This window comes from Triturus cristatus, chromosome 4_1, assembly GCF_964204655.1.
Source record: "Triturus cristatus chromosome 4_1, aTriCri1.1, whole genome shotgun sequence".
Lineage (NCBI taxonomy): Eukaryota > Metazoa > Chordata > Amphibia > Caudata > Salamandridae > Triturus > Triturus cristatus.
The window spans coordinates 92910303-92932386 of NC_140585.1; the positions used below are offsets into that span (position 1 = coordinate 92910303).

The window sequence follows — 22084 nt, forward strand, 5'->3', positions numbered from 1 at the left end:
TCTGACAATGCTGGATTTGTGTAAAAAATGATGGCCATAATTTCGGAATCAGAATAAATCAGAAAAGTTCTCAGAATTTAAATACAAATCTTCTGTCTCAAAAGCAGCATAATATTTTAAAGCAGCATAATATTTTAAGTCTGAAAACATTGAATAAATTGCATTGACATCCCAATCGTCGGAATGCATTCCTTGCATGATGATATCACCCAAAGACACTCGAAACACGCATGGAATTTGGATCGACCCGGTCAATCACACACTTTGAATGGCACTTTATCCCAAACTATACCATCCACGACTGGAAATGCTGAAATATTGACCAGGGTTTGATCCCTTTTTTTGTATGAGATGACGTGTGTGGGGCCAATACTCTATCAACCAAATGGACTGTAGAGCATTCAGACAAGTAATGGCCATTTATTAAAAGGACAAATCTGTTACAAAACCGATCAACATAAAGAGGAACACTGTCGTGGGATGTATGACGTTACAACGCACACTTTTACAACGCATGCACTTACAACGCATTTTTTACAACGCACAATCCATTACAACGCATGACATTACAACGCAGGACACTACAACGCATTTTTAAAAACTACCTTTACAACGCATTTCCATTACAACGCATACTACCTTTACAACGCATACCATTACAACGCATATTATTAAATTGCATTTAAGGTAAGTATTAGATAGTATAGGGGTAAAAATTACTATTGTATCTCCAGGGGGTGCAACAGTAGGGTAAATGTTGGATAGTATAGGGGTAAAAATGACTATTCTAACTCCAGGGGGTGCAACAGTAGGGTAAGTGTTGGATAGTATAGGGGTAAAAATTACTATTCTAACTCCAGGGGGTGCAACAGTAGGGTAAGTGTTGGATAGTATAGGGGTAAAAATTACTATTCTAACTCCAGGGGGTGCAACAGTAGGGTAAGTGTTGGATAGTATAGGGGTAAAAATGACTATTCTAACTCCAGGGTGTGCAACAGTAGGGTAAGTGTTGGATAGTATAGGGGTACAAATTACTATTCTAACTCCAGGGGGTGCAACAGTAGGGTAAGTGTTGGATAGTATAGGGGTAAAAATTACTATTCTAACTCCAGGGGGTGCAACAGTAGGGTAAGTGTTGGATAGTATAGGGGTAAAAATTACTATTCTAACTCCAGGGGGTGCAACAGTAGGGAAAGTGTTGGATAGTATAGGGGTAAAAATTACTATTCTAACTCCAGGGGGTGCAACAGTAGGGAAAGTGTTGGATAGTATAGGGGTAAAAATTACTATTCTAACTCCAGGGGGTGCAACAGTAGGGTAAGTGTTGGATAGTATAGGGGTAAAAATTACTATATTATGCGTTGTAATGGTATGCGTTGTAATGGTAGTATGCGTTGTAATTGAATGCGTTGTAAAGGTAGTTTTTAAAAATGCGTTGTAGTGTCATGCGTTGTAATGTCATGCGTTGTAATTGATTGTGCGTTGTAAAAAAATGCGTTGTAAGTGTAGTGCGTTGTAAAAGTTGCGTTGTAAAGGTTGTTCCCCCTGTCGTGAGCACCAACCAGTGTATGTCCAAGGAAAACCAAATAAGTTCTTCGAAACCAGGAAATTAAAACAGACACCGTAGTTGGGGGCTCTGCCACAGTGGAAGCTGGTGATGAAGAAGTAGAAGTAAAGCTATCTCTGTCCACATAATAAACACTAGCACCCAGATGAAACAACGGGGGCTGATCAGCATTAGAAGTGGAACGTATTTCAGTATCAGGAATTTCAACTGTAAGCTCGAAAGAAAGTCATTGACATTGACGGCAAGACAGGCAACAAATCGACTGAAGTCTCCACCTCGCTTTCCTGTTGTAGAGGAGTTGTTGGGGAAGTCATCGGATTCAACTAAACATCCAACCTTGGAACGCTTCTAGGCATACTATTCAGTATCTGCCATATGGTGTAGCTTGACATGTTCGATAGAAATAAATCGATTGTCCTTGCGACCAGGCAAGGGTGGCAAAATTACAGTATGAGTACCCTTCAATTCAAGAACTGGGACTGGTGCACGGTAGGAGGGACCAAATTATTTTTTGTTCTCCACTTTCTCTCAGACTAGATTTCCAACCTTTGGAAGCCAGCCAGAAACTGTGATCAGCACCGCTGCATCCATCAAAGAGGGCAAATGAGCTTTCGCTTGTGAATCACAAGCTTTTTGTAGATCCTATAACGTAGCACAATGGTTATCTACGTCAAAGGTTGCGGCAGCCACCACAACGTCTAGACAATCAAGGTCTGGTTCAAACATTTTAATGCCAAAGAGCATTTTGTATGGGGTCGTCCCACCCAGAGATCTTTTAGGGAGATTATTAGGTGCATGCTGGACTCCATAAAGGTGAGCCAGCCAGTTCCTGCCAGTACCTAAAACTCTAGCTGTTAAATACTGCTTTAGGTCATGCTTCATCCTCTCCACATCTGAATTGCCCTCAGGATGGTATGGAGACGTTGGTCGGAATGGAACGTGCCACAAGCAAATGTCTATATAAAGACACACATATCTTTTATAAAATTTTGTGCGTCAGCACTGCGCTGTGGCAAAACCCAAAGGAATCTAGTGCATGAATGCACTGCAACTAATATATGTTTAACAGCAGTGTCAGATGTCAAATGACCACAGCGATCAAGATACACACAGCCAAATGGCTAACTAGAAATAAAAAGTTGAGTATGAGGTGGATGGGCAACCATATTTACGCTTTTGTTGATATAATCCATGCTACCAAAAACGCTGCCGTAAAGGAGACACTGTCGTTGTCATTCCGGTATGTGCCGAAGCTATGCCTTCATGAGCGGTAATGATCAAAGAGATTCTGCGGTCCTCATTGGGAATCAGACGATCAGCAATGGACGGAATAGTCGCAAACGAGACTTGATCAGGAGACAAGTGATATGTGTAACATGAAGGAAAACCTTGGGAGAACCCTGTACCATCTTACGGTGCAGATATAGCCGCAATAATATCGTCATCAATTTTAGTCATAGACCTAGTGACTGCTGCTACTGAACATGTGGCTACTGCAGATTTGGCTGCCTCATCAGCCATCGAATTTCCAACAGCGTGTGCTCCCACACGCTGATGTCCTAACGTACGAATAACATGTGTGAGTGGTAACCATTCTTTAAGAGCTGTCACTCGAACCCAAAGAGATTTGTGCTTAATTACGCCATCTTTAGAATCATGAAAATAATTTTGTGACCAGAAAAACAAGTTGTCATTGAAGGCTTGTACAGAGTAAAAAGAATCACAAACTACAAGCCTAGGAACCTCAGGATCAGCGAGCTCCAAAGCTAAAATCAAGGCACGTAACTCCGCCAATTGGGCTGTGTGTGTACTATGGAAGATTTAAAATCACCACCTACAATGGAACCTGCCACTATAGCACAGGCCGCCGAATAAGCATGTTTAGAACCGATGGCGGGTTGTGCAGAACAATCTGTGTAAATAATGTATTTGTACTGAGCAAGCGGAAGCAACGCCACAGGAGGAGGGTGAACGTGTTCATATTGTAAGAACTCCTGTGTCAGTAAAGAAGGATCGAAGATAACATTGACATCAGCCGACGTCAATGAACTCGCCCATTGAATCCAACGGGGGTGTAAACCCTTTGAATTAGGAACACTTGCCTTAGTCACAGCTTCTAGAGCTGGCACTGGCGAGACCATAAAAATGCATTTACCTTGAGTGAGAGAGCATTCCTTAAGAACTGTTGTCTGCACCGCAGTGAAAAAAAAAATCTGTAGATGAGAGACACATATCCACCGCAGTATACAAATGCAGTTTGTAAGCAATGGGAACAGTATCCCCTTCATTGAAAGATAAATAGGTAAAACCCAATGCACCTGGTACAATCCATATGACCAAATTGGTAGTGTTTTCTCACGTTAATAAGAACTGTGTCACGAGCAGATCAGACTGCAAGGACCAAAGAATTGCAGTGTGTGTCAACAGGAAGCTGAGACAGAAGGTTGTATCAAAGAGTAAAGAGGTTTGATATGTTGGGCATAATCAGGAATGTATGTCCTCCCAAAATTCAAAAATCCCAACAAGAATTGTAATTTTTTCAAGGTAGAAGGATGTTGCAGTTGAGCGCATTTCTCCAGAAAGTGGGGGGCCAAACCCCGACCTTCATTGTTAAGCTCATATCCGAGAAAAAGGACTGCCAAAAAGGCAATGTGCGATTTGGCAAAATTGAGTTTGTATCCCAAGTCTGTAAAAGACATTATGATGCGGTCCACACAGACAAGATGCGGTATTGATTCATCATCCATCAAATAGATATCATCGACGTGTGAGAAAGCAAGAGGGTCAATCTCATGTAAAACTGACACTATGCATGTAGCAAATGTGCCAGGACTATTCTTATATCCAATAGGCAAGCGCGTGTAGCGTTAATGATTGCAGAGAGCACTGAAGGCCATCAAGTCACGGCTTTCAGGAGCAAAATTGTGACTGTAAAAAACATTTAATATATCAAGAGTCATTTTATATTTTTTACTAACAATTTAATTCATTAACGCAGAGCTATGGATCTTCTGAACCACAATGGTTCAAATGTGACTGTTTAGATGTCTGTAATCTAAAACTATACGATATGAACCGTCCGGTTTCAATATCGGAAAAAGAGGATTATTCATGGATGAAACACAGGGTTCAATTACACCCTCATACTCCAATTGGGTAAGAATTTCACTAATGGATGCTTTAGCTTCACGCTTAATAGGGTATTGTGGTTGGGTTTGTGACATAGAGATCTTATCCCAACCCACCTGATTACAATATACTGCCGGAGCACAGGCTAATGCCCACTCCGACGCATAAGCACATTTTGCCTCCTCCAAGACAAAGTGCAAAAAGCTCGAGAGAATAAGATCCTCCCTTTAGAAGAAGCCAGAACAAATGGGGGAGGCCAATCAACCTCATAAGAAGAAGTGAGGTTTTCCCAAAAAACTGCCTTAATCATGCATTTAATATCACCCTCAAAATGGAGGCCTACCTCATAAAGCCTATCAGGGGATGCAACTTGTGTTTCAGATGTTTCCACTGTAATGAGGGGTCAGTTACTTTCACCTTCAGACGCTGGTGGAGTGTCTGCCGCACTATGGTAATTTCCACCACTCTGTTGAGGAGCTTTACCAACCTACTCAAGTCGAGAAGCAGGGTTCTCAAAGTCTGAGGCATAATTTGCAGTCAAAGCAGCAACTTTTTTCTTATGACTCTGGGCTTTATATGGAGGTGGCCCCTCCGATTTGGCTTTTAAGTCAAACTGCCGCAGCGGGTCACGTCGTTGACGCATGGACTCGCCTTGTCTGTGATCCTGATGCACTCCCCAAACTATTGATCCGATGATTCCTGAAAGGAACGAGGAGAACGAGGATCAGGAACCTGAAACCTCTCCGGAGTTTTAATTTTCGAGCAGTCGCGCAAATCATATCTATGATTAGAAGTGTCTGGTGATGGCGAACCTACACGGGAGCCTGGCTTCTGTTGTTGCTGCCCCTGATTTTTATTTCAAGCCTTTTTAGGAAAGATTGAACAACCCTCCTTGTCAGGAGGAGGGTTATTTTGTACCTGAGTAAAAGGTCTTATTCTCAAACTATTGTGACCCAATGATGTATTTGCATCTGCAATAATAATAGGCAGCTGCCGCTGCCTGTCAATGTCCACCAATGCTGCTAGGCGTTGACGCACTTGGAAGCTAACCGCCTCACCTTTAGTGTTGGCTAGAATCATATTAGAGACGATAGGGAACATGCCCACTAATCTCATCCCCAATTCCAGGGATGGACTAGCCCCGTGTTCATCTTGTATCTTCTTTAGAACGCTCGATAGAACTCTCATTGAGGGGGTACCAAAGCAGGAACAATGCCACTCAATAAACTCATTGTAAAGATCCTGGGTTTTTCACCAGAAGTAGGATGTGGAAAAACAGCCTCGAGTTGCTCCAATTTTTCTGCCAACCAATACGGCAAATCATCTATATTCTGAGGATGTTTGCCCATAATTGACCTAATCATGATGGGACAAATGACAAGACCACCAACATGTCCTGGTGGCTGAGGAGCGGCTCCAACCGGAGCCTCTTGAATATTCTGTGACATAAATTGTATGACACTTCTGTGTATATGAATTAAAGATATATTCAACTGAAGTAACTCTGTGAGTGTAATACCAAGATAATTAGGATGTGGTGTAAAACCAGCCAAAACAGGCCAAGTGGCCGATAAAGGGCATAAACGGACCAACGAAATAGGGTGAGGAAGGGTGCCATTAAACCAGATGGTTGGCTCCCAGGCTGTCACCGCAACATCTAGCAATGCATAAGGGCGATAATGTCACAGAACTGCGACCGCTTCATATTTATGAAAGAAATTATCATTTTCATCCACTGCGGAAAATGTAACCCAAGAGTAACAAACCTTGAAGCGGTAAGCTGCATCCGCTTCGACAACAAAAATTAAATCAGCCCCAGCTTGTGGGACTTCACGTTGAGTTAAATACGCTGTAACTGCAGAGCGGTTAGGTGCCGCAATAGCGTTTGGTTGTGCCATATTAGAAATGGGACAAATAATCAAAGAATAAGGTAGCGCAAATGAGGGTATATAAACAAAAAACCCCAAACCTTTTAAACTTCAAGCTTGAAAAACCTATAAATATAAAAATATAGGAGGCTATGCCCTCTCACCACAGATGTCTCCAGAAACCGGTGAGAGGGTATTGTGGACAAGCACAAGTACTACTCAGGGGTAGGCCTGGGCGAAGCACTACGCTACGCTCGCGTAGTTTGCGAAGTTCGCGCTACTTCGCACTACGCGAACTGCACGTAGCACAGTGCGAACACGCGTAGCGTAGTGTTGCGTAGTGCTGCGGTCATTTTTTGCTTGCTCGCGGTCCTCAACGTCAAGTTGGCGACCGCGAGCAAGCAAAATGACATCCTGGCGAGACTTTTTCCTTGTTCGCGATCGCGAGCATGGAAAATAAACCTCCCGGCGAGATTCCCAACGCGAGGAGGTCAGGTTTCTCATTGCGAGGGGTCGCGTATGCTCGCGACCGCTCGCGATGAGAAACTACCAGTTCGCGTTGAGAAAGCTGCAGCTCGAGTAAAAATCTACTCGAGCAGCGGAAAACTACAGCTTGCACTGTGCAAGATGCCATTTTCAATGATTGCACAGTGCCGGTTGCTTGTCCGCACTGTGCAATCATTGAAAACAACATCTTGCACAGTGCGAACATGTTACTACGCAGTTCGCGAAGTGCTACGCGTAGCTCGCGTAGTGCGAACTTCACTTTGCGTAGCTTCGCGAAGCGCTACTTCGCGAACTACGCCCAGGCCTACTCAGGGGTCTCGTGAATAAACACCAGACCAAACCTTGGCGGGCCATGTTGCAGGGATTCTGCCCAAGAACAGAACTATGTGTAGAATCATGGGACCTTAGTGAGAAGGGACTGAGTCTTCCTACCACCTGAGTGCCCATAAACCCAGGACCAACTAGCTACAGTATCTCACATGCTCTCCTATACCCACAGAGAAACAAATGATTGGACACCGCAGAACACAACCCTCCCAGATATCTCGGGAATCACGCTCCTTTGCTCGCACTCTCAAACTTATCCACAATAAGATCTGACAGAAACACGAAACAGTTTAAAATATTTATTTTAACTAACGGACCCTAACGTGCAGAATACGTGCCACGACAAGCAGGAAAATGCATAGTACAAATATAGTCAGCATAGAAACTAGTCCATAAATCATGAAGGGAGATGTCATCATAAGAAGACAATGGGGAAAAGACTATAGTGCCTAACCACCCTTCCATAGCTAAGAAGAAGTATTATTATATAATAGAAGATCTCTGGGCTTTGTCAGCAGACCCCATACCTTAGACTAAAGATGATGGTTCTAAATCAGAGGTGCTGTCTTGCTCTTCTCCCTGGAAAGATCCCTCTCCAAGTGTGTCCCCTCATGCATGCATCCCCATAATATCAAAGTACGAGTGTCCAACAACAGCTGCATTTGTATGTTGTGTCTGGGTGCTAGGGCCTGACCAGAACAGAATAACAAGGGACATTGTTTATCGACCTTGCTCACAATGTTCAGACTAAACTCCAGGAACAGGAAGAGAGCAAACACAGCAGACAGTTCCCATGTGAAAGGCACAAACAAATATATTTGCAGAAATAAACCCATGGAGTGACATACGCAAAGCTGCATAATGGCCGCAGGGCTCATGCTAACGTAGTGATGTAGACAATTTCCTAATGACCACGTGACATCACCACAGAGTTGTTGCTCATTCATAGGCACAACAGAACCCTGATGAATCAGATGGGTTCTAAAACAGTCATGTTGTTTCCCACATCCATCACACTCCTCATTTTAGCTGGAAAACAATACACTTCCCCATCTCTTCCTCTCGAACCCATGAGATTGACTGATGGTCTATCTGACAGTGACATCCACCCCCTCTCACTTTCTTACTCCCACACAAACGATACCAATAAGGCCTGTTGGGGTCAGATCCAAACCATCCAAGCTAATCCTTACAGAGAACCTAGTTACAACCACAGAGCTATAAACAATGCCAATCGCAAGTTTATTAACATCACTCGGTCTGCCACAGTCCACACCAATTACCAACTAAAATGCATGACACTCATTGGCAGATTGGCTGTTAAACATGCTCATGGTATTTATGACCTCATTCTCACAGATGAGTTATCCTTATGGAAACTTGGTTAAACAACTCATCTCCTCCTATTTTAGACTTACTAGTCCAATCTAGTCATGCGATCAATAGACTAGATAGATCTCAAAAACCTGGTGGGGGAATAGCCTGCATCTATCTTAATACCTTCTCTGTGATTCAGTCAGAAACTGCTGCTGTGTCCTCTTGTGAATATCTTAGTAACAATAGTCTAATTTGTACATTACACGCAATCTACCACCCTCCTAGAAACAATTTGCCTTTCATTGAACAATTCATGGAATTCATCTCAACCAGCTATGACAACAAGTTAACCAGATCTCCTTGGGGATTTTAACCTTTACTGAATGACTTTAATGACCATGTAGTGGACAGCAATAAATCCTTTCTATTAGTCCATGAGTTGACACAAATCTGTAACAGCCCTACTCACAACAAGGGGGAGACCTTGGACCTTACCATCTCAAAAATGGACAACACAACATTGGAGCCTATTATCCCCCGAGACTGGACAGACCACTACCATATCACCTTCCTCATAAATGTAGTTGTTGTACTGAAAAAAGCTAAATTGAAGAAAACAAAACAAAGGAAAAGAAGTATTAGGAACATAAACTCTAATAATGTATCTACCCTCTTTAACAAGTCCTTGTCTCCTCAGATGGACATGGTAGATATACAGGACCTCACAAAGTTGTACAATACCATTTTGAACATACTTGATTCAATCGTCCTCCTTCATCTAAAAAACATATCCACCAAGTCACTGCCGACTATGGAGGTACATATATTGTCTTGGCAATCCAGGGCATACCAAAAAGAATGGTGTGGCTGAAAAGGACTGGATTGGTCGTGTGGAACAGCTATACACAACTGGCCAAGTTAAGACTGAAGCCTCCTTGTAATTCTGCCCAGCCCCAGATCCTCAGGCACAACAGGGCATGCCAATCACAGAAGGCACAGTAATTGCCACAATCAAGAAAATGTGGAATGACGGGGCACCTAAGGTCGAACAGGATTCCTGCTTCCGTGTATATAACATGTAACAATGTGGTCCTACAAGCATTCATTTAGACAGGAAATGCAATATTACTTTCCAATGACGGTGTGTGAAAAATAAAAAGAACAAAACACATGTAGGACTGTTTCAAAACATAAAACAAATGTATATATTTTTTCAAAGTCATTTATAACGTATACACCATTAATTAATATTCTCTGAATCATGGTTGCTCCAAAAAGAGTGCAAGAAGAAGTGTACTTAGAAGTGATCAGAAAAGAAAGAAAAGTAGACAAATAATGGTAATTTACATAAAAAATGAATTTTTGTTTACACCAATGGCTGCGGAAGACTCATCTTAGCCAAAATCAGTAGCCTAAGACAGCCCTAAGGTAGGCCCAAGGTACCCCAAAGGATAGAATGGGAGGTACTTTGTAACATCTTACAAGTATAAACTCTCATTGGGATGACATTGAGAAATGGAGTTTAGTATGCCTGAACCCAGATTGTAAAAATGCATCTTTTAGTTAAGATGATTTTTATGTTGTGTGTTTGAAAATACCACTTTTCGAAAGGGCATTCACTGTAGACAGTCAATGGGGGTTGAGGTGTCTTTCCTTTTCTGGATGATTCAGGGTTGGGCTGAATAGACCTGGGCTGCATTCAGAGTAGTGGACGGAGTTTCACTAGCACCTGAATAGCCCGGGTCTGCATTTAGAGTGGTAGGAGGAGATTTCCCTTGCACCTGAATAGGCCCTGTCTCCCTTGCACAATGTAGTCTCCACCTCCTGCCAGGAACCCGGGTCAGAGAGGACAGAACTGGTTTGGACTGAGCACAGACACTCTGCCACAAGAAAACAAAGGAAAATGTGGTATAAATATTGGGGCCCAGACCCCAGAACTTTAGATTACTGCTGAACTAAGGAACCTACCAGGAAGAAGAGCTGGGAAAGCTGTCAGGGGGAACTCCCACTTTGCTGCATACTCTGAAGTGAGGCCTGCTGCTTGCAGCTTCTGTCTTGGGCAGGGAACGGACTGGATTGTGCTTTCATCTTCCTGCTGTTGATCGGCATCTCATTCCTGGTCTTGGCCTCGATGTAGGAGAAGGTTCTTACCGTTCTTGCTCTGCGGATGCGCGGGGTTGGGCAAGGGTGACGTCGGTGGATCGGAGGTTCCTCTTGGGTACGTGGAAGGAGAATCTGTCATTAAGATTTCAGGGTCCAGTGTTGTTGAGGCATTTGTAGGTGTGGGTGAGAATCTTGAAAGTCACTCTTTTCGCGATGGGGAGCCAGTGGAGGGTATGCAGGTGCTGGGTGATGTGTTCATATCGAAGGATGCTGTGGACAAGCCTGGCTGCGGTGATCTGTATGGTCTGGATTTACAGAGCAGAGACTTGTTGATCCCGGCGTAGAGGGCGTTTCCATAGTCTGGTCTGGTGGTTATCAGTGCGTGGGTGATGGTCTTCCTTGATTTGGAGAGATCCATTTGAAGGTCTTTCAGAGGATGCAGAGGGTGTTGAAGCAGGTGGAGGTGACGGCATTTACCTCTCGGGTCATGGACAGGGAGGAGTAAAGTACGATACCAAGGTTTCAGGCATGGTCTGTGGGTTGGTGGGCTGCCGAGGGCAGTGGGCCACCAGGTGATGTTCCATGCAGAAGGGGAGGGTCCGAGGACGAGGACCATTGTCTTCTCCGAGTTAAGCTTAAGACAGCTGCCGATCATCCAGGATGCAATGTCCTTCATTCCTTACTGGAAGTTGAGTCTGGTGGTGATTGGGTTCTTGGTGAGGGAGAGGATGAGCTGGGTGTCATCAGTGTAGAATACTATGCTGAGTCCGTGTTGTCTGACGATGACAGCGAGAGGGGCCATGTAGATGCTGAAGAGAGCGTGGCTGAGCAACGATCCTTGGAGTACTCCGCAGTTGATTTCCGTGGGTTCGGAAAGGAAGGGTGGAAGTCTGATTCTTTGGGTTCTGTGGGTAAGGAAGGAGTGGAGCCAGTCACAGGTGGTTCCCTATATGCCGGCTTCATGGAGTCTGGCGGTGAATGTGTGGTGGGAGACAGTGTCGAAGGCTGCAGAGAGGTCAAGTAGGATCAGGGCTGCGGTGTATCCTTGGTCAACGAGGGTGCGGATGTCGTCTGTGGCGGAAAATAAAGCTGTCTCAGTGTTGTGGTTGTTACAGAATATGGATTGGAAGAGGTCTAGGATGGAGTTTTCTTCTATTAATTTCGTTAGTTGGATGTTGATGGTCTTTCCGGTGACCTTTGCAGCGAAGGGGGGGCGGACGGGTCGATAGTTCTTGAGGTCCGGGGATCCGATGAGGGCTTCTTTAATAGGGGGTCTAACTCCTGCGCATTTCCAGTCGTCTGGAAAGATTCTGGTTTCGAAGTTGGCATTGATTGTGCGTTGTAGTTCCGGAGCGATAGCGGTGGTGGCTCTGTGGTAAATGTGCAGGGTTCAGGGGTCCATGGGGGCTCCTGAGTGGATGCCTTTCATGGTTGATGCAGTATTCTCGGTGGTGACTGGGGTCCAGGAGGAGATGTTGGGCTGGCTGGTGCTGCTGGAGGGGGGAGTAGTTTCAGAGTCAGGTGTCTGGTTGTTGAAGTTGTCGTAGAGCCCCTTGATTTACTGATGGAAGTAAGCGCTGAGCTTGTTGAAGGGGTTCTGGGAGGTGGTGCCGCCCGTGGTTTTGCTGGGGGGTTTGGTGAATTCCTGGATGATGCTGAAGAGTTCCTTGGAGTTGCTGGAGCTGGCGAGGATCTTGTTCTGTATTAAGGTCCTTTTGGGGGATCTGATACGTTGGTGGTATTCTGTCATGGTGTTCTGTTAGGTGGTGCGGTCCTCTGAGGATTTGCTGTTACTCCAGTTCTTTTCAAGACGTCCACAGGTGCATCTGGATTCTTGAACGTTGGCGGTGAACCAGGTCGCCTTCCAGGGGCACTGTTTGTCGGGGTTATGTAGGGGTGTGAGCTCATCTGCGCAGTTGGACATCCATCTGTGGAGTTCTTTGGCTGCGAGGTTGGCATTGGTTGAGGTGACATGGCATCGCAGTTGAGGGTGGAGTTGAGCTGCTCCTCTATGATTTTGCTCCAGTTTCTTCGTGCAGGAGGGGTGCAGGTATGGGAGCTGTGGGTTTCTTGATGTGGAAGTGTACTTAGTGGTCGTCCATCCATGGGGGTTGAATGGTGTGGCTGAAGTGGAGGTTGTTACCTCCTGGTAAGATGGGGTCGAGGGTGTGTCCTGCCTTGTGGGTGGGGGTGGTGATGAGTTGTTTCAGTCCGAGGTTGGCGAGGTTATCCAGGAGGGTGCCAGAGTTGGGATCGCTGATGTTGGCGAGGTGAAAGTTGAGGTCTCTGATGAGTATGTAGTCCATGGAGGCGATGGCATGGATTGAGATGAGGTCGGCGATGGTGGTGGTGAATGCAGTTCGAGGTCCAGGAGGTCTGTAGCTGATGGTGCCTCTTAGGGTTGTTCTGGGGCTGGTCTGGATCTGGTAATGGAGGTGTTCAGTGGTGGGCTGGCTGTCTCTGGAGCTGGAGGTCATGAGTTGGAGGGAGCTCTTGTATAAGATGGCAAGTCCTCCTTCTGGGTGGTTGGGGTTTTTTTTTCTTCTGGATCTTGTATCCATCGAGGATGGTGGTGGCGATGTCGGGGGCGGAGGTGGAGTTCTTCCAGGTTTCTGTGAAGAAGGTGACGTCTGGTGAGAGGGCTTCAAGGAGGTCCCAGATCTCTACTGCGTGTCTGTGTATGGAGCGCACATTGAGGAGGATGCACCACAGGGCTTCAGTGGTGTTGGTATCTGACATGGGGTCGGTGGCCATGGAGATGCTGATGGTGGTGAAGGTCTGGCGGCAGTGATGCAGGAGAACTGCCAGTGGGTGGCGTTGTACGTGAACTGCTGGCAGTTGTTGTTCCTTCAGGTGTTGAGTGCCAGGAGGGCAGCTTTGTTGTAGTGGTGGGTGGCCAGAGATCCATAGTCCGTGGCACTGGGCATGGTCGGGTCGCGGACGGGTACAGATGGGCACAGACAGGTGCAGATGGGCTTGCCCTGGGGCGCCTTTGGCGAGCCAGCGGCATGCCCGCTGCGCGCATCCGCTGCACAACCATCATTAAATAAGGAAGGGGGAGTGAAGTAACATTGGGAGTGGGAAACTGGCAGGGGGGAGGGGCCCAGGGGCTAGCAGTGGCAGGAATAACCGGGCCCGGAGGACACAACAGGACAACAGGAAATACAGATAAAAAAGAAGAAAAAACTGGCAAAGAGGCACAAATCAAAAAAACACAATAACAAGACACCAGGGCATAGTAATAACAGACACAGACAAGGACAGCAAAAAACGGGCACAAGCAGAAAGGTTGATAGAGGCCTCGAACACCTACTGGCAGAGGTGATGCGGGATTTTGGCAGCAGTGCAACAGCGGAGCTGCTTGGGGAGAGAGCAGGTCGCTGGCCAGGAAGATGGAGTTCCTTCTTATCTCAAACTTGCATTTCCCACCTCCTGTACAATCATGGATGGAGGATCTGAACATTCTCAACTGCAAACATACCATTGCTGATAGTGCTAAATCCCTAGGAGTCATCCTGGACAAGAAACCTAACCTCTATTCCCAAATCAATACCATGGTCAAAAAAGACCTGACAAATATTGTTTAATCACTGGTTCCCTCCAGACTTGAATTGCAATTCACTCCTTGCAGTCCACTCTACGATCCACTTTTCCCCTTTGAAATCCATCTTTCATTCAGCGGTGCGTTTCGTCTGCGGGGCCAAAAGACTCGACCACATCACGTCTATTTTGATATCTCTTTGCTGGCTCCATTTGAAGCCAGGTCAATATTTCAGACTGCTTGTATCACCCATAAAACCATTCATACTTCCACCCCTCGCTATCTAGCTAACAAACTCAAAATTTCAGGTGGATCAAGACCCTCACATTAAGCTGAACACTTTCTGCTCGAACCTTTGACTTTCAAAAGCAAAAGTCTTATGACTCAATCTTTCTCCGGTAGTGCAACCTGAATTTGGAATTCACTTCCTCCATACCTCCGCACTACCACCTCTTTCAGCATCCTCAAAAAGGACCTTTAAACCCTCTCTTCCAAAGACACCGTTAGCAATAATTCTCTGACTGTTTCATATTCATTACTGGAGAACTAGTTTGTCCTTTCGCTTCAACAATGGAATAAACACCTTTGAAACCCCAATCGCTCCAACTTTAGCTTGCAATGTGTACATTTTGAGTAAATCTGTCATTTGTAAATATATATCCATCACTCTGCGTAACTGTAGTAGTTATACATCCCTGCACAAGTCATGTTTCCAACGTTAGCTTTCAATGTTACATTTTTAGTGAATCTATATTTTGTAAATATGTAATCCTCATTCTGAGTTAGTCTAGTAGATACACATCTGGTCACTTCTACCTTGTTATCTGTAAAGTCTGATCTAATGTACTTCGCTCTATTGTAAAGCGCGCTGACACCTCTGGGCAATGTTTGTGCTATATAAAATCGCATAAATAAATAATTAAATAAGACAATTTAACTATGTTTTAGGGAGAGAGCACAGGCAATTTAGCATTGGTTAGCAATGATAAAGTGCACAGAGTCCTAAGGCCAACGAAAATGAATTCAGCAAAAAGTGGAGGGTAAAATGCAAAATGTTTGGGGGTAGACCTTGCAGAGAGGGCCAGGTCCAACAAATGCATGTTGCCTTGTGGGCAGTAAAGCCTACATAGGGGCGCCTTTTTAAAATTTAAAGAGAGGGTTTAGGCCTGTCAACAGGGGTTATTTTGACAGTTCGAGTTTGTAGTTTAAGCCTACAGTCAGGCTGCAGATAGTAGGCCTGTAGTCATGTTTGAAGTGTCACTGTAGTGGGTGGCACAATGGGGGCTGCAGTCCACTTGTGACATTTAGCTTACAGGCCATGGGTACACTTTATGCTAGGGATTTATAGGTAGATTAAATAAACCAATTAGGGTATGCATTTTCATCATGTTGAAGGGGGAGCGCAGGCACTTTACCACTTAGTAGCAGAGGTAAAGTGAACAGAGTTCTACAGCCATCAAAACCAGTCAAGGGAAACATCTATGGGTAGACTGTGGAAAAGATGCTGCAGGTGTGCAGTCTTGACCACAGTCTTTAACTGGTCGCTCAGCTGGAACGGCCTTGGTCCAAGTGAGGCAGAAACATGAGATCTTTCAGCTTTATTCAGTGGATGTGATTTCAAAATCATATGTACACATGTGGCATCATAATGGTTTCTGCAGGGAGGGGTGTAGGTGAAACAGGCAAGGAAGCGAGGCAGCAACTGTGCTACCATCAGCCACCAGAGGGGACCCTTCTTCGTGGGGGCGAAATAAAAACAAGGGAAGAAAAAATACAAAAAAAGGGAGTGCCTCAGGAATCCAACAATTGTATCGTAGAGCTTGTTCTCCTCCTGGGTCAGAAGGTCAGTGATGGTGGTGGTGTGTCATATTATGTGGTCTGAGCTCACAGAACTCAATGGTGTGTGGCTATTAAACTGTGATATTTATATATGGTCACCTGATATTTCCCTACAGCAATCAAGGAGCAGGACTAGTGTTCCAAGAATTTCATGGGGAACAGATTCATTTTACACTTAGACTACGTTGGGATATTGCTGTAAAGAAATACATTAACCCTGATGAAGTCCTCTTGGATGACGAAACTTGTTGGCTGGGCTGTTTCTTTGATGTATCAAAGAATAATAAAGAGAATTGTTTTGAGACTTCATACCACGGCTCCTATGTTATTTTGATATTGGAGAAGAGCACATTTATATTGACACCATTGAACTATGTGTACTTCATGAAAGGAGGAGAGAAGAAGCAAAGAGAACTCTACAATTGTTGGATTCTTGAGGCTCTCCCTTTTGTGTTTTTTTTCTGGTTTAAGGTATTTATGGTTTTGGAGTAGTTTGACCATTAGAGTGTGAGTGCAGGCCACTAGTACCTTGTGGAATCGGCACATACGCAGCAGTCTTAAGCCAGAGCTACTATTGCTTTGGGATTATTTGAACAAACAAGCGAAGACCCCAATCTGGGCACCTGACTCCACATGTACCCAAACAAACTTCTACACATCACATACATTCACATTTAATGATAGACCCCACATTTGAGGACATTACACAGGTTTACAGAGGGAGAGCTATCACCCATGACAGTCAGCATCACCAATAGTTAATCATTGACCACAGCATGCGGACAGTAGTCACTCATGTTAAAAGGAGTATCGTTTTGAGTGAGCACCATTGGCCAGGGCATGGGGATAGTAGTCACTCATGTTAAAAGGAGTACCACTGTGAGTAAGCAACATTGGCCAGGGCATGGGGACAGTAGTCACTCATGTTAAAAGGAGTACCACTGTGAGTAAGCAACATTGGCCAGGGCATGGGGACAGTAGTCACTCATGTTGATAGGATTACCACTTTGAGTAAGCAACATACAAAAATCACTTATCGAGGGATTAGTGTCAAGGGTCTCCTGCACAAAGGAACATAACATTTCGTTTAGAATGAGAAAATGAGGAGCGGTTTGTCACATAGCCACTGTGACTGGAATTCTAGGGACCCTCTGAAGAACATAACTGACTCTCAATAAAGTATGTTTTAGGTGCGCCCCAGGGGAGAACGAGAGGTTATTTCTGTCATTTGTGAGCGGAATGTCACTCAGCAAGAAAGGCCATCACTTTACCGGAAGCGGCACGAATATCATCTTCGTCATCGAGCCTCACAGCTCCTTCGCGCTGGCAGAGAACGATTCAGAGCTAGGATACGACACACACGCAAACATCACGTAAGGCAGAGAGGAATGAAGGTGTGGAAATCACGCTGAACAACCCAACACGATTACGGGAATGCACAAGAGGAGTGAGGGGCACAGAGAAGTGACAGTAAACATATATGGAAAGAGGCAGGTAGCTACGAGGAGGACTGACTGTCAGTGAAATGCGAGGGAGGAAGCTAACAGGCAAACACACTGCTTAGATACACAAAACACAGCACAGAGACAAGCTAGAGAACTCACGCGCACACACGGGCGGATGGGGAGATATACATGATACCCAGACGCACGCACACACGCACGCACACGTCTGTAAACGCACAGGCCGGTGACCACAAACACAGAGGAACGAGGAAGCGCGCGCTCACGGAGTGAAAGAAGCACACACAGACACCAGGACGCACCGCTATGGACGTGGGCAGGCTGTCACCTTCAGGAAGGGCCCTCTGGATCCTGGTGCTGGCCGGACTGTGGTAAGTGTGACCTCCGAGTGACCTTTCTTTGCTGTTTCGTGACTGGCAGCGCCCAGGAAGGCGTTTACATCAGGGAGAGATGAGGGCGCATGTCCTGTCTCCAGGCCCGGCTCCAGGAATTTTTTGTTGGGTGGGCCAAGGGTGCATTTGGGTGGGCCACTGCGCGCCCAATGTGTCTTCTTCTAGCCTACACGCCCTAGATTACAATATATTTACTTGCAAACAGTCACCAGTATACAACGGATCAATTCTGTGTGTATACAGAGCATGTGGAGAGTTATTTGAAAGTAAGAGCGATGTCTGGACGTAAGTGCAAACCCTCAAATTCCAACAGGCCTGGCTTCAAAACAAGTACTTCCAGGCCACTTTTCTACCATCCCTCTCCTGTGCACCTTCTCTCACAGCTGACCTTTGGCCCCAGCCCCATATCACCAACCATCCAGCTCTACTTTCATTATTCCCGTAAAAACATTAGTAAAATCACCTTCAAACTTAAAACATTAAATATAGCAGTAAATATAATTAGCACACACTTTAAAATATGTTCCACAGTTGCCCTTATGACCTGATTGCTAATTAAATAAACAAAACCAGAAAGGCCATGACAGGGCCGGCTTTAGCGCAGATGCGAAAGCCTTTTTTGGCGCCTCACCAATGAACTTTTTCTTCGCAGATACCATTACTACCTCCCTCCAACAGTACCCTTCATGTCTCTGTAGCCTATTCTCATATAAATTTCATTTGCTGTATAGCGCTACTCATATCAGTGTAGGGTGTCACAGTACTTTACATCACCCACACATTATACAGAGACAAAAAAATCATAAAAGTATGTAATTCCGTCTATAGGGAATGTCACATGAGCCAATGAGGATTACATGTCATCCATACTGGTGGGCAGTATATTTTAAGAGGGTTTGGGCTGGGGGAAGCACAAACTCAGGATTTAAAGCATACCCTAGTGGTTGGCTTTACTAATAAAAATGCATATCGACCCAAACTCTTTAGCAACATTAAAATAATGAAAGACTGGAGAATATCTAACTTTATAGTAACACAAAAAAGTGAAGTTCTAACTATACCAAACATGTTTGTATGAAGCTCTTTGATGACAGTTCATAGGCCACTGTCCTATGTTAGGATTGTAACTTTTGAACTGCAAGTAACACAAGAATCTCTGTGACAAAGGCAGTAACCCACTGAGCTATCCAAATAAAATACAGCTTATCTGCATTTCAAAACTACCAACAGGCAAAGGACTGCTCTCCAGCAGGATCATTAATCACCAGTTCTCTGGACATGTTTTATTGTTGCCTTGCATCCATGGCCATGATAATGATGTGCCTTGCTGGGCCTGTGCAGATTAAATAAAAACAAACAGTAACACATTCTCTTACCTACTCCTTGTGTCACAGCCTGATCTGATAAGCAGCTGCAGGAGTCAGGAAAGGTGAATCAGAATAAACAAACTTCTTTTCTCAAATGCTGAACAGAAATGGAAATATCCACACAGCAGCACAGGACGATAGGCAAAAGTTCTCAGTGTCAAATAAAGAATTTGTTTCCTTCCCCATGCCCCTATTGTACTTGCACGACACAGCGCACCCGAGCACAGGCCCAATAACGCATCTCCCAGAATATGAAGAAAAACAACGTTCGGAGGAACCTTTTAAATTAAAGTGCCCATTTTCTATTGGCCATCATATCCTCACTGCGAGGGCCAAGGCTCATGTTTGGGTGGGCCAGGCTCATGTTTGGGTGGGCCTGGCCCACCCGGCCCACCCTCTAGAACCGGGCCTACCTGTCTCCCTCCCTCTTGTGACCTAGAGGAGGACAATGAACTGAATGCACGAGGAGAACCGAGCCATCAATAGACCCCTACATGTAATGTAATGATGAAAATCTGTGGAGTGCATAATTTGGGCTAGGGTGGAAGTAGGGATATCAAACTAGGTTTAATGCCCCTCAGCTGTGCGAGCATTGTCCTGGGCCTCCTGCTGTTCATTTTCCCCATCAATCATGGACACCAAGACCTTATGGTGTTAGATGGCTTAAATTGTGAAAAAATAAGTGCCAGGCCCTTGTCAGGAGGCCACTGCAGCGTGCACCACCCATTGCCCCTGTCAGCGCCGCCAATGACCGAACCAAAACAACTACTGACCATGAAACCCTGCAAGTGTGACACTTCAAGCTATTCCAGGCCCCCAAAGCTATAGGAATGGCTTGGAAGGCAGGTGATATCCATTTTAAGGTATATTGAATTAATAACCAACTGTTGTTGTGCTCGTCTCCATACTAGACAAACAGTGCCACCTTGTGGCAGACTGTTATAAGTGCCTCTGTTGACAATTAAGTGCTGTTGCCGAGCACCGCAAACCACTGGCTCAAATTAGGCACTGAGTTTATTCACATCATAAGCTAGTACATACATTTTCACAATGGCATCAGTCATGAAGGTGCACACAGGCCTTAAAAGTGCCGCTCAATAATCATCATAGCTGGAACAAGGCACTAGCCTCCTGCAGAAAGATAACAAAACAAGTGCTGAAAATAAGAAAATAAGTCATTAAAGATGGGGCATGAGCCGATTTAGGGGAGGCAAGTACATGGGCTGATTTACAAGATGCCAGTAAAAAAAGAATTATGCTACATTTTGGCATATGGTAAATAGACCATATATCAGAGATCCAGGTGCCCCAGCTCTAGAAGTGGTCAGCCCAGGAGTTGGTAGCTAACTTTAGAAACACTTATACAGATATACAGCCGGAAGTGTGGAAAGGTCAGAAGAACCTAGACTCTTGCAGCCCTTCATTCCCAGATAGAGGAGTCATGCGCCCAGTAGTTCATATTAGACAGGTAATTTGGCCATTGTTAAAAGCTGTAATGCCAAAGCCCCAGGTCCAGTTGCTATACATAGCCCCCATACAGTTTTGGAGCCCTCTGCTGACTAATGTTTTGAGGATGGTGTGTAACAAAGGCAAATTGGCAGCATGTTTGAAATATGTAATGATTACCATTTATATAAAAGATTATCGGGCTGATATTAACTGCTACTGCCCGAGATCCCTCCTAGATGCCTTAGTTGAAGTTGTGGGATAGGGTTTTATTAACTAGGCTGAGAGCCATTGAAATCTGTTCAATAATCAATATGAGTTTTGGGAAGGCATTGAGTTTTTTGAACAATGTATAAATTTAGAACTATTAACCAGTATTTGGTCACTAAAAAGGGTACAATCTACTTATCCTTTAAGGATCTGCCAAGCGCTCTTGACTATGTTTCTCATTCCAAGCTGTGGTACTTGACGATTAGTCCAGGCGGGAACATTTTACTATACTGGGTCAAGAGGAGAATTAGGGTATGGAATTAATGGGGAATGCAGCGAGAACTTAGACAGGAGGGTAAGCAGGAGTGTGTCCTTTACTCTTCACCCTGTATAATAACAACTTGGAGAAGGTGTTGGCTGAAAGGTGCAGGGACATGACTTGAATAGGTCACCTTCCACTGCTGGCCTTTCTGTATGCTGATGATGAGCTGCTGATTATACTCACTCCAAAGGCCTCCATTTACTTCTGAACACCTATGCTGACTTTATGGGAGATTTTGACTTCAGGGTAAATATGGATAAAATATACATTATGACCTGCGGGTCCCATTGCCCTTTTTCTTGCCATCTCAGTCTGAAGGACACCCAGCCCGTAATTGTTGATTGTTTTCTGCCACTCCAGACACCAGCTTGTTTGCCACCAGCAGGAGACTCCATTCCCCACAATCTTAAGCGCCGGGAGGCGCCAACGTGCAACCTCGCACCAGGAGGCGCTTAAAAGTGGGCTTGGGCTCCCGCAGCGTGGGAGCCCATATTTGTTGATTGTTTCCTGCCACTCTGGACATCAGCTTGTTTGCCACCAGCAGGAGGTTCCATTCCCCACAATTCCAAGCGCTGGGAGGCGCTAACACGGCCCTTGCACCAGGAGGCTCTTAAAAGCAGGCTTGGGCTCTCGTAGCGCGGGACGTGCTTGGGCGTGCGTGGGCCATGCCCGGGCAACGCCTGGGC

At 45.1% G+C, this 22084-nt stretch overlaps 1 protein-coding gene across 5 annotated transcripts in view; it reads left to right on the forward strand.

Annotated features, from left to right (window-relative positions):
* The first annotated feature begins 17531 nt into the window (after nucleotides 1–17531).
* Nucleotides 17532–22084, forward strand: part of LOC146839635 (uncharacterized) — a 533093-nt gene continuing 528540 nt past the window's right edge. For all 5 annotated transcript variants that reach the window (XR_014980691.1, XR_014980692.1, XR_014980693.1 and 2 more), the window contains exon 1: nucleotides 17532–18032. Coding sequence is in view for 2 of the 5 variants with exons in the window: in XM_085650363.1 (XP_085506489.1) it covers nucleotides 17968–18032 (65 nt within the window). In the remaining 3 variants the exon portion in view is untranslated. The remainder of the gene's footprint in view (nucleotides 18033–22084) is intronic.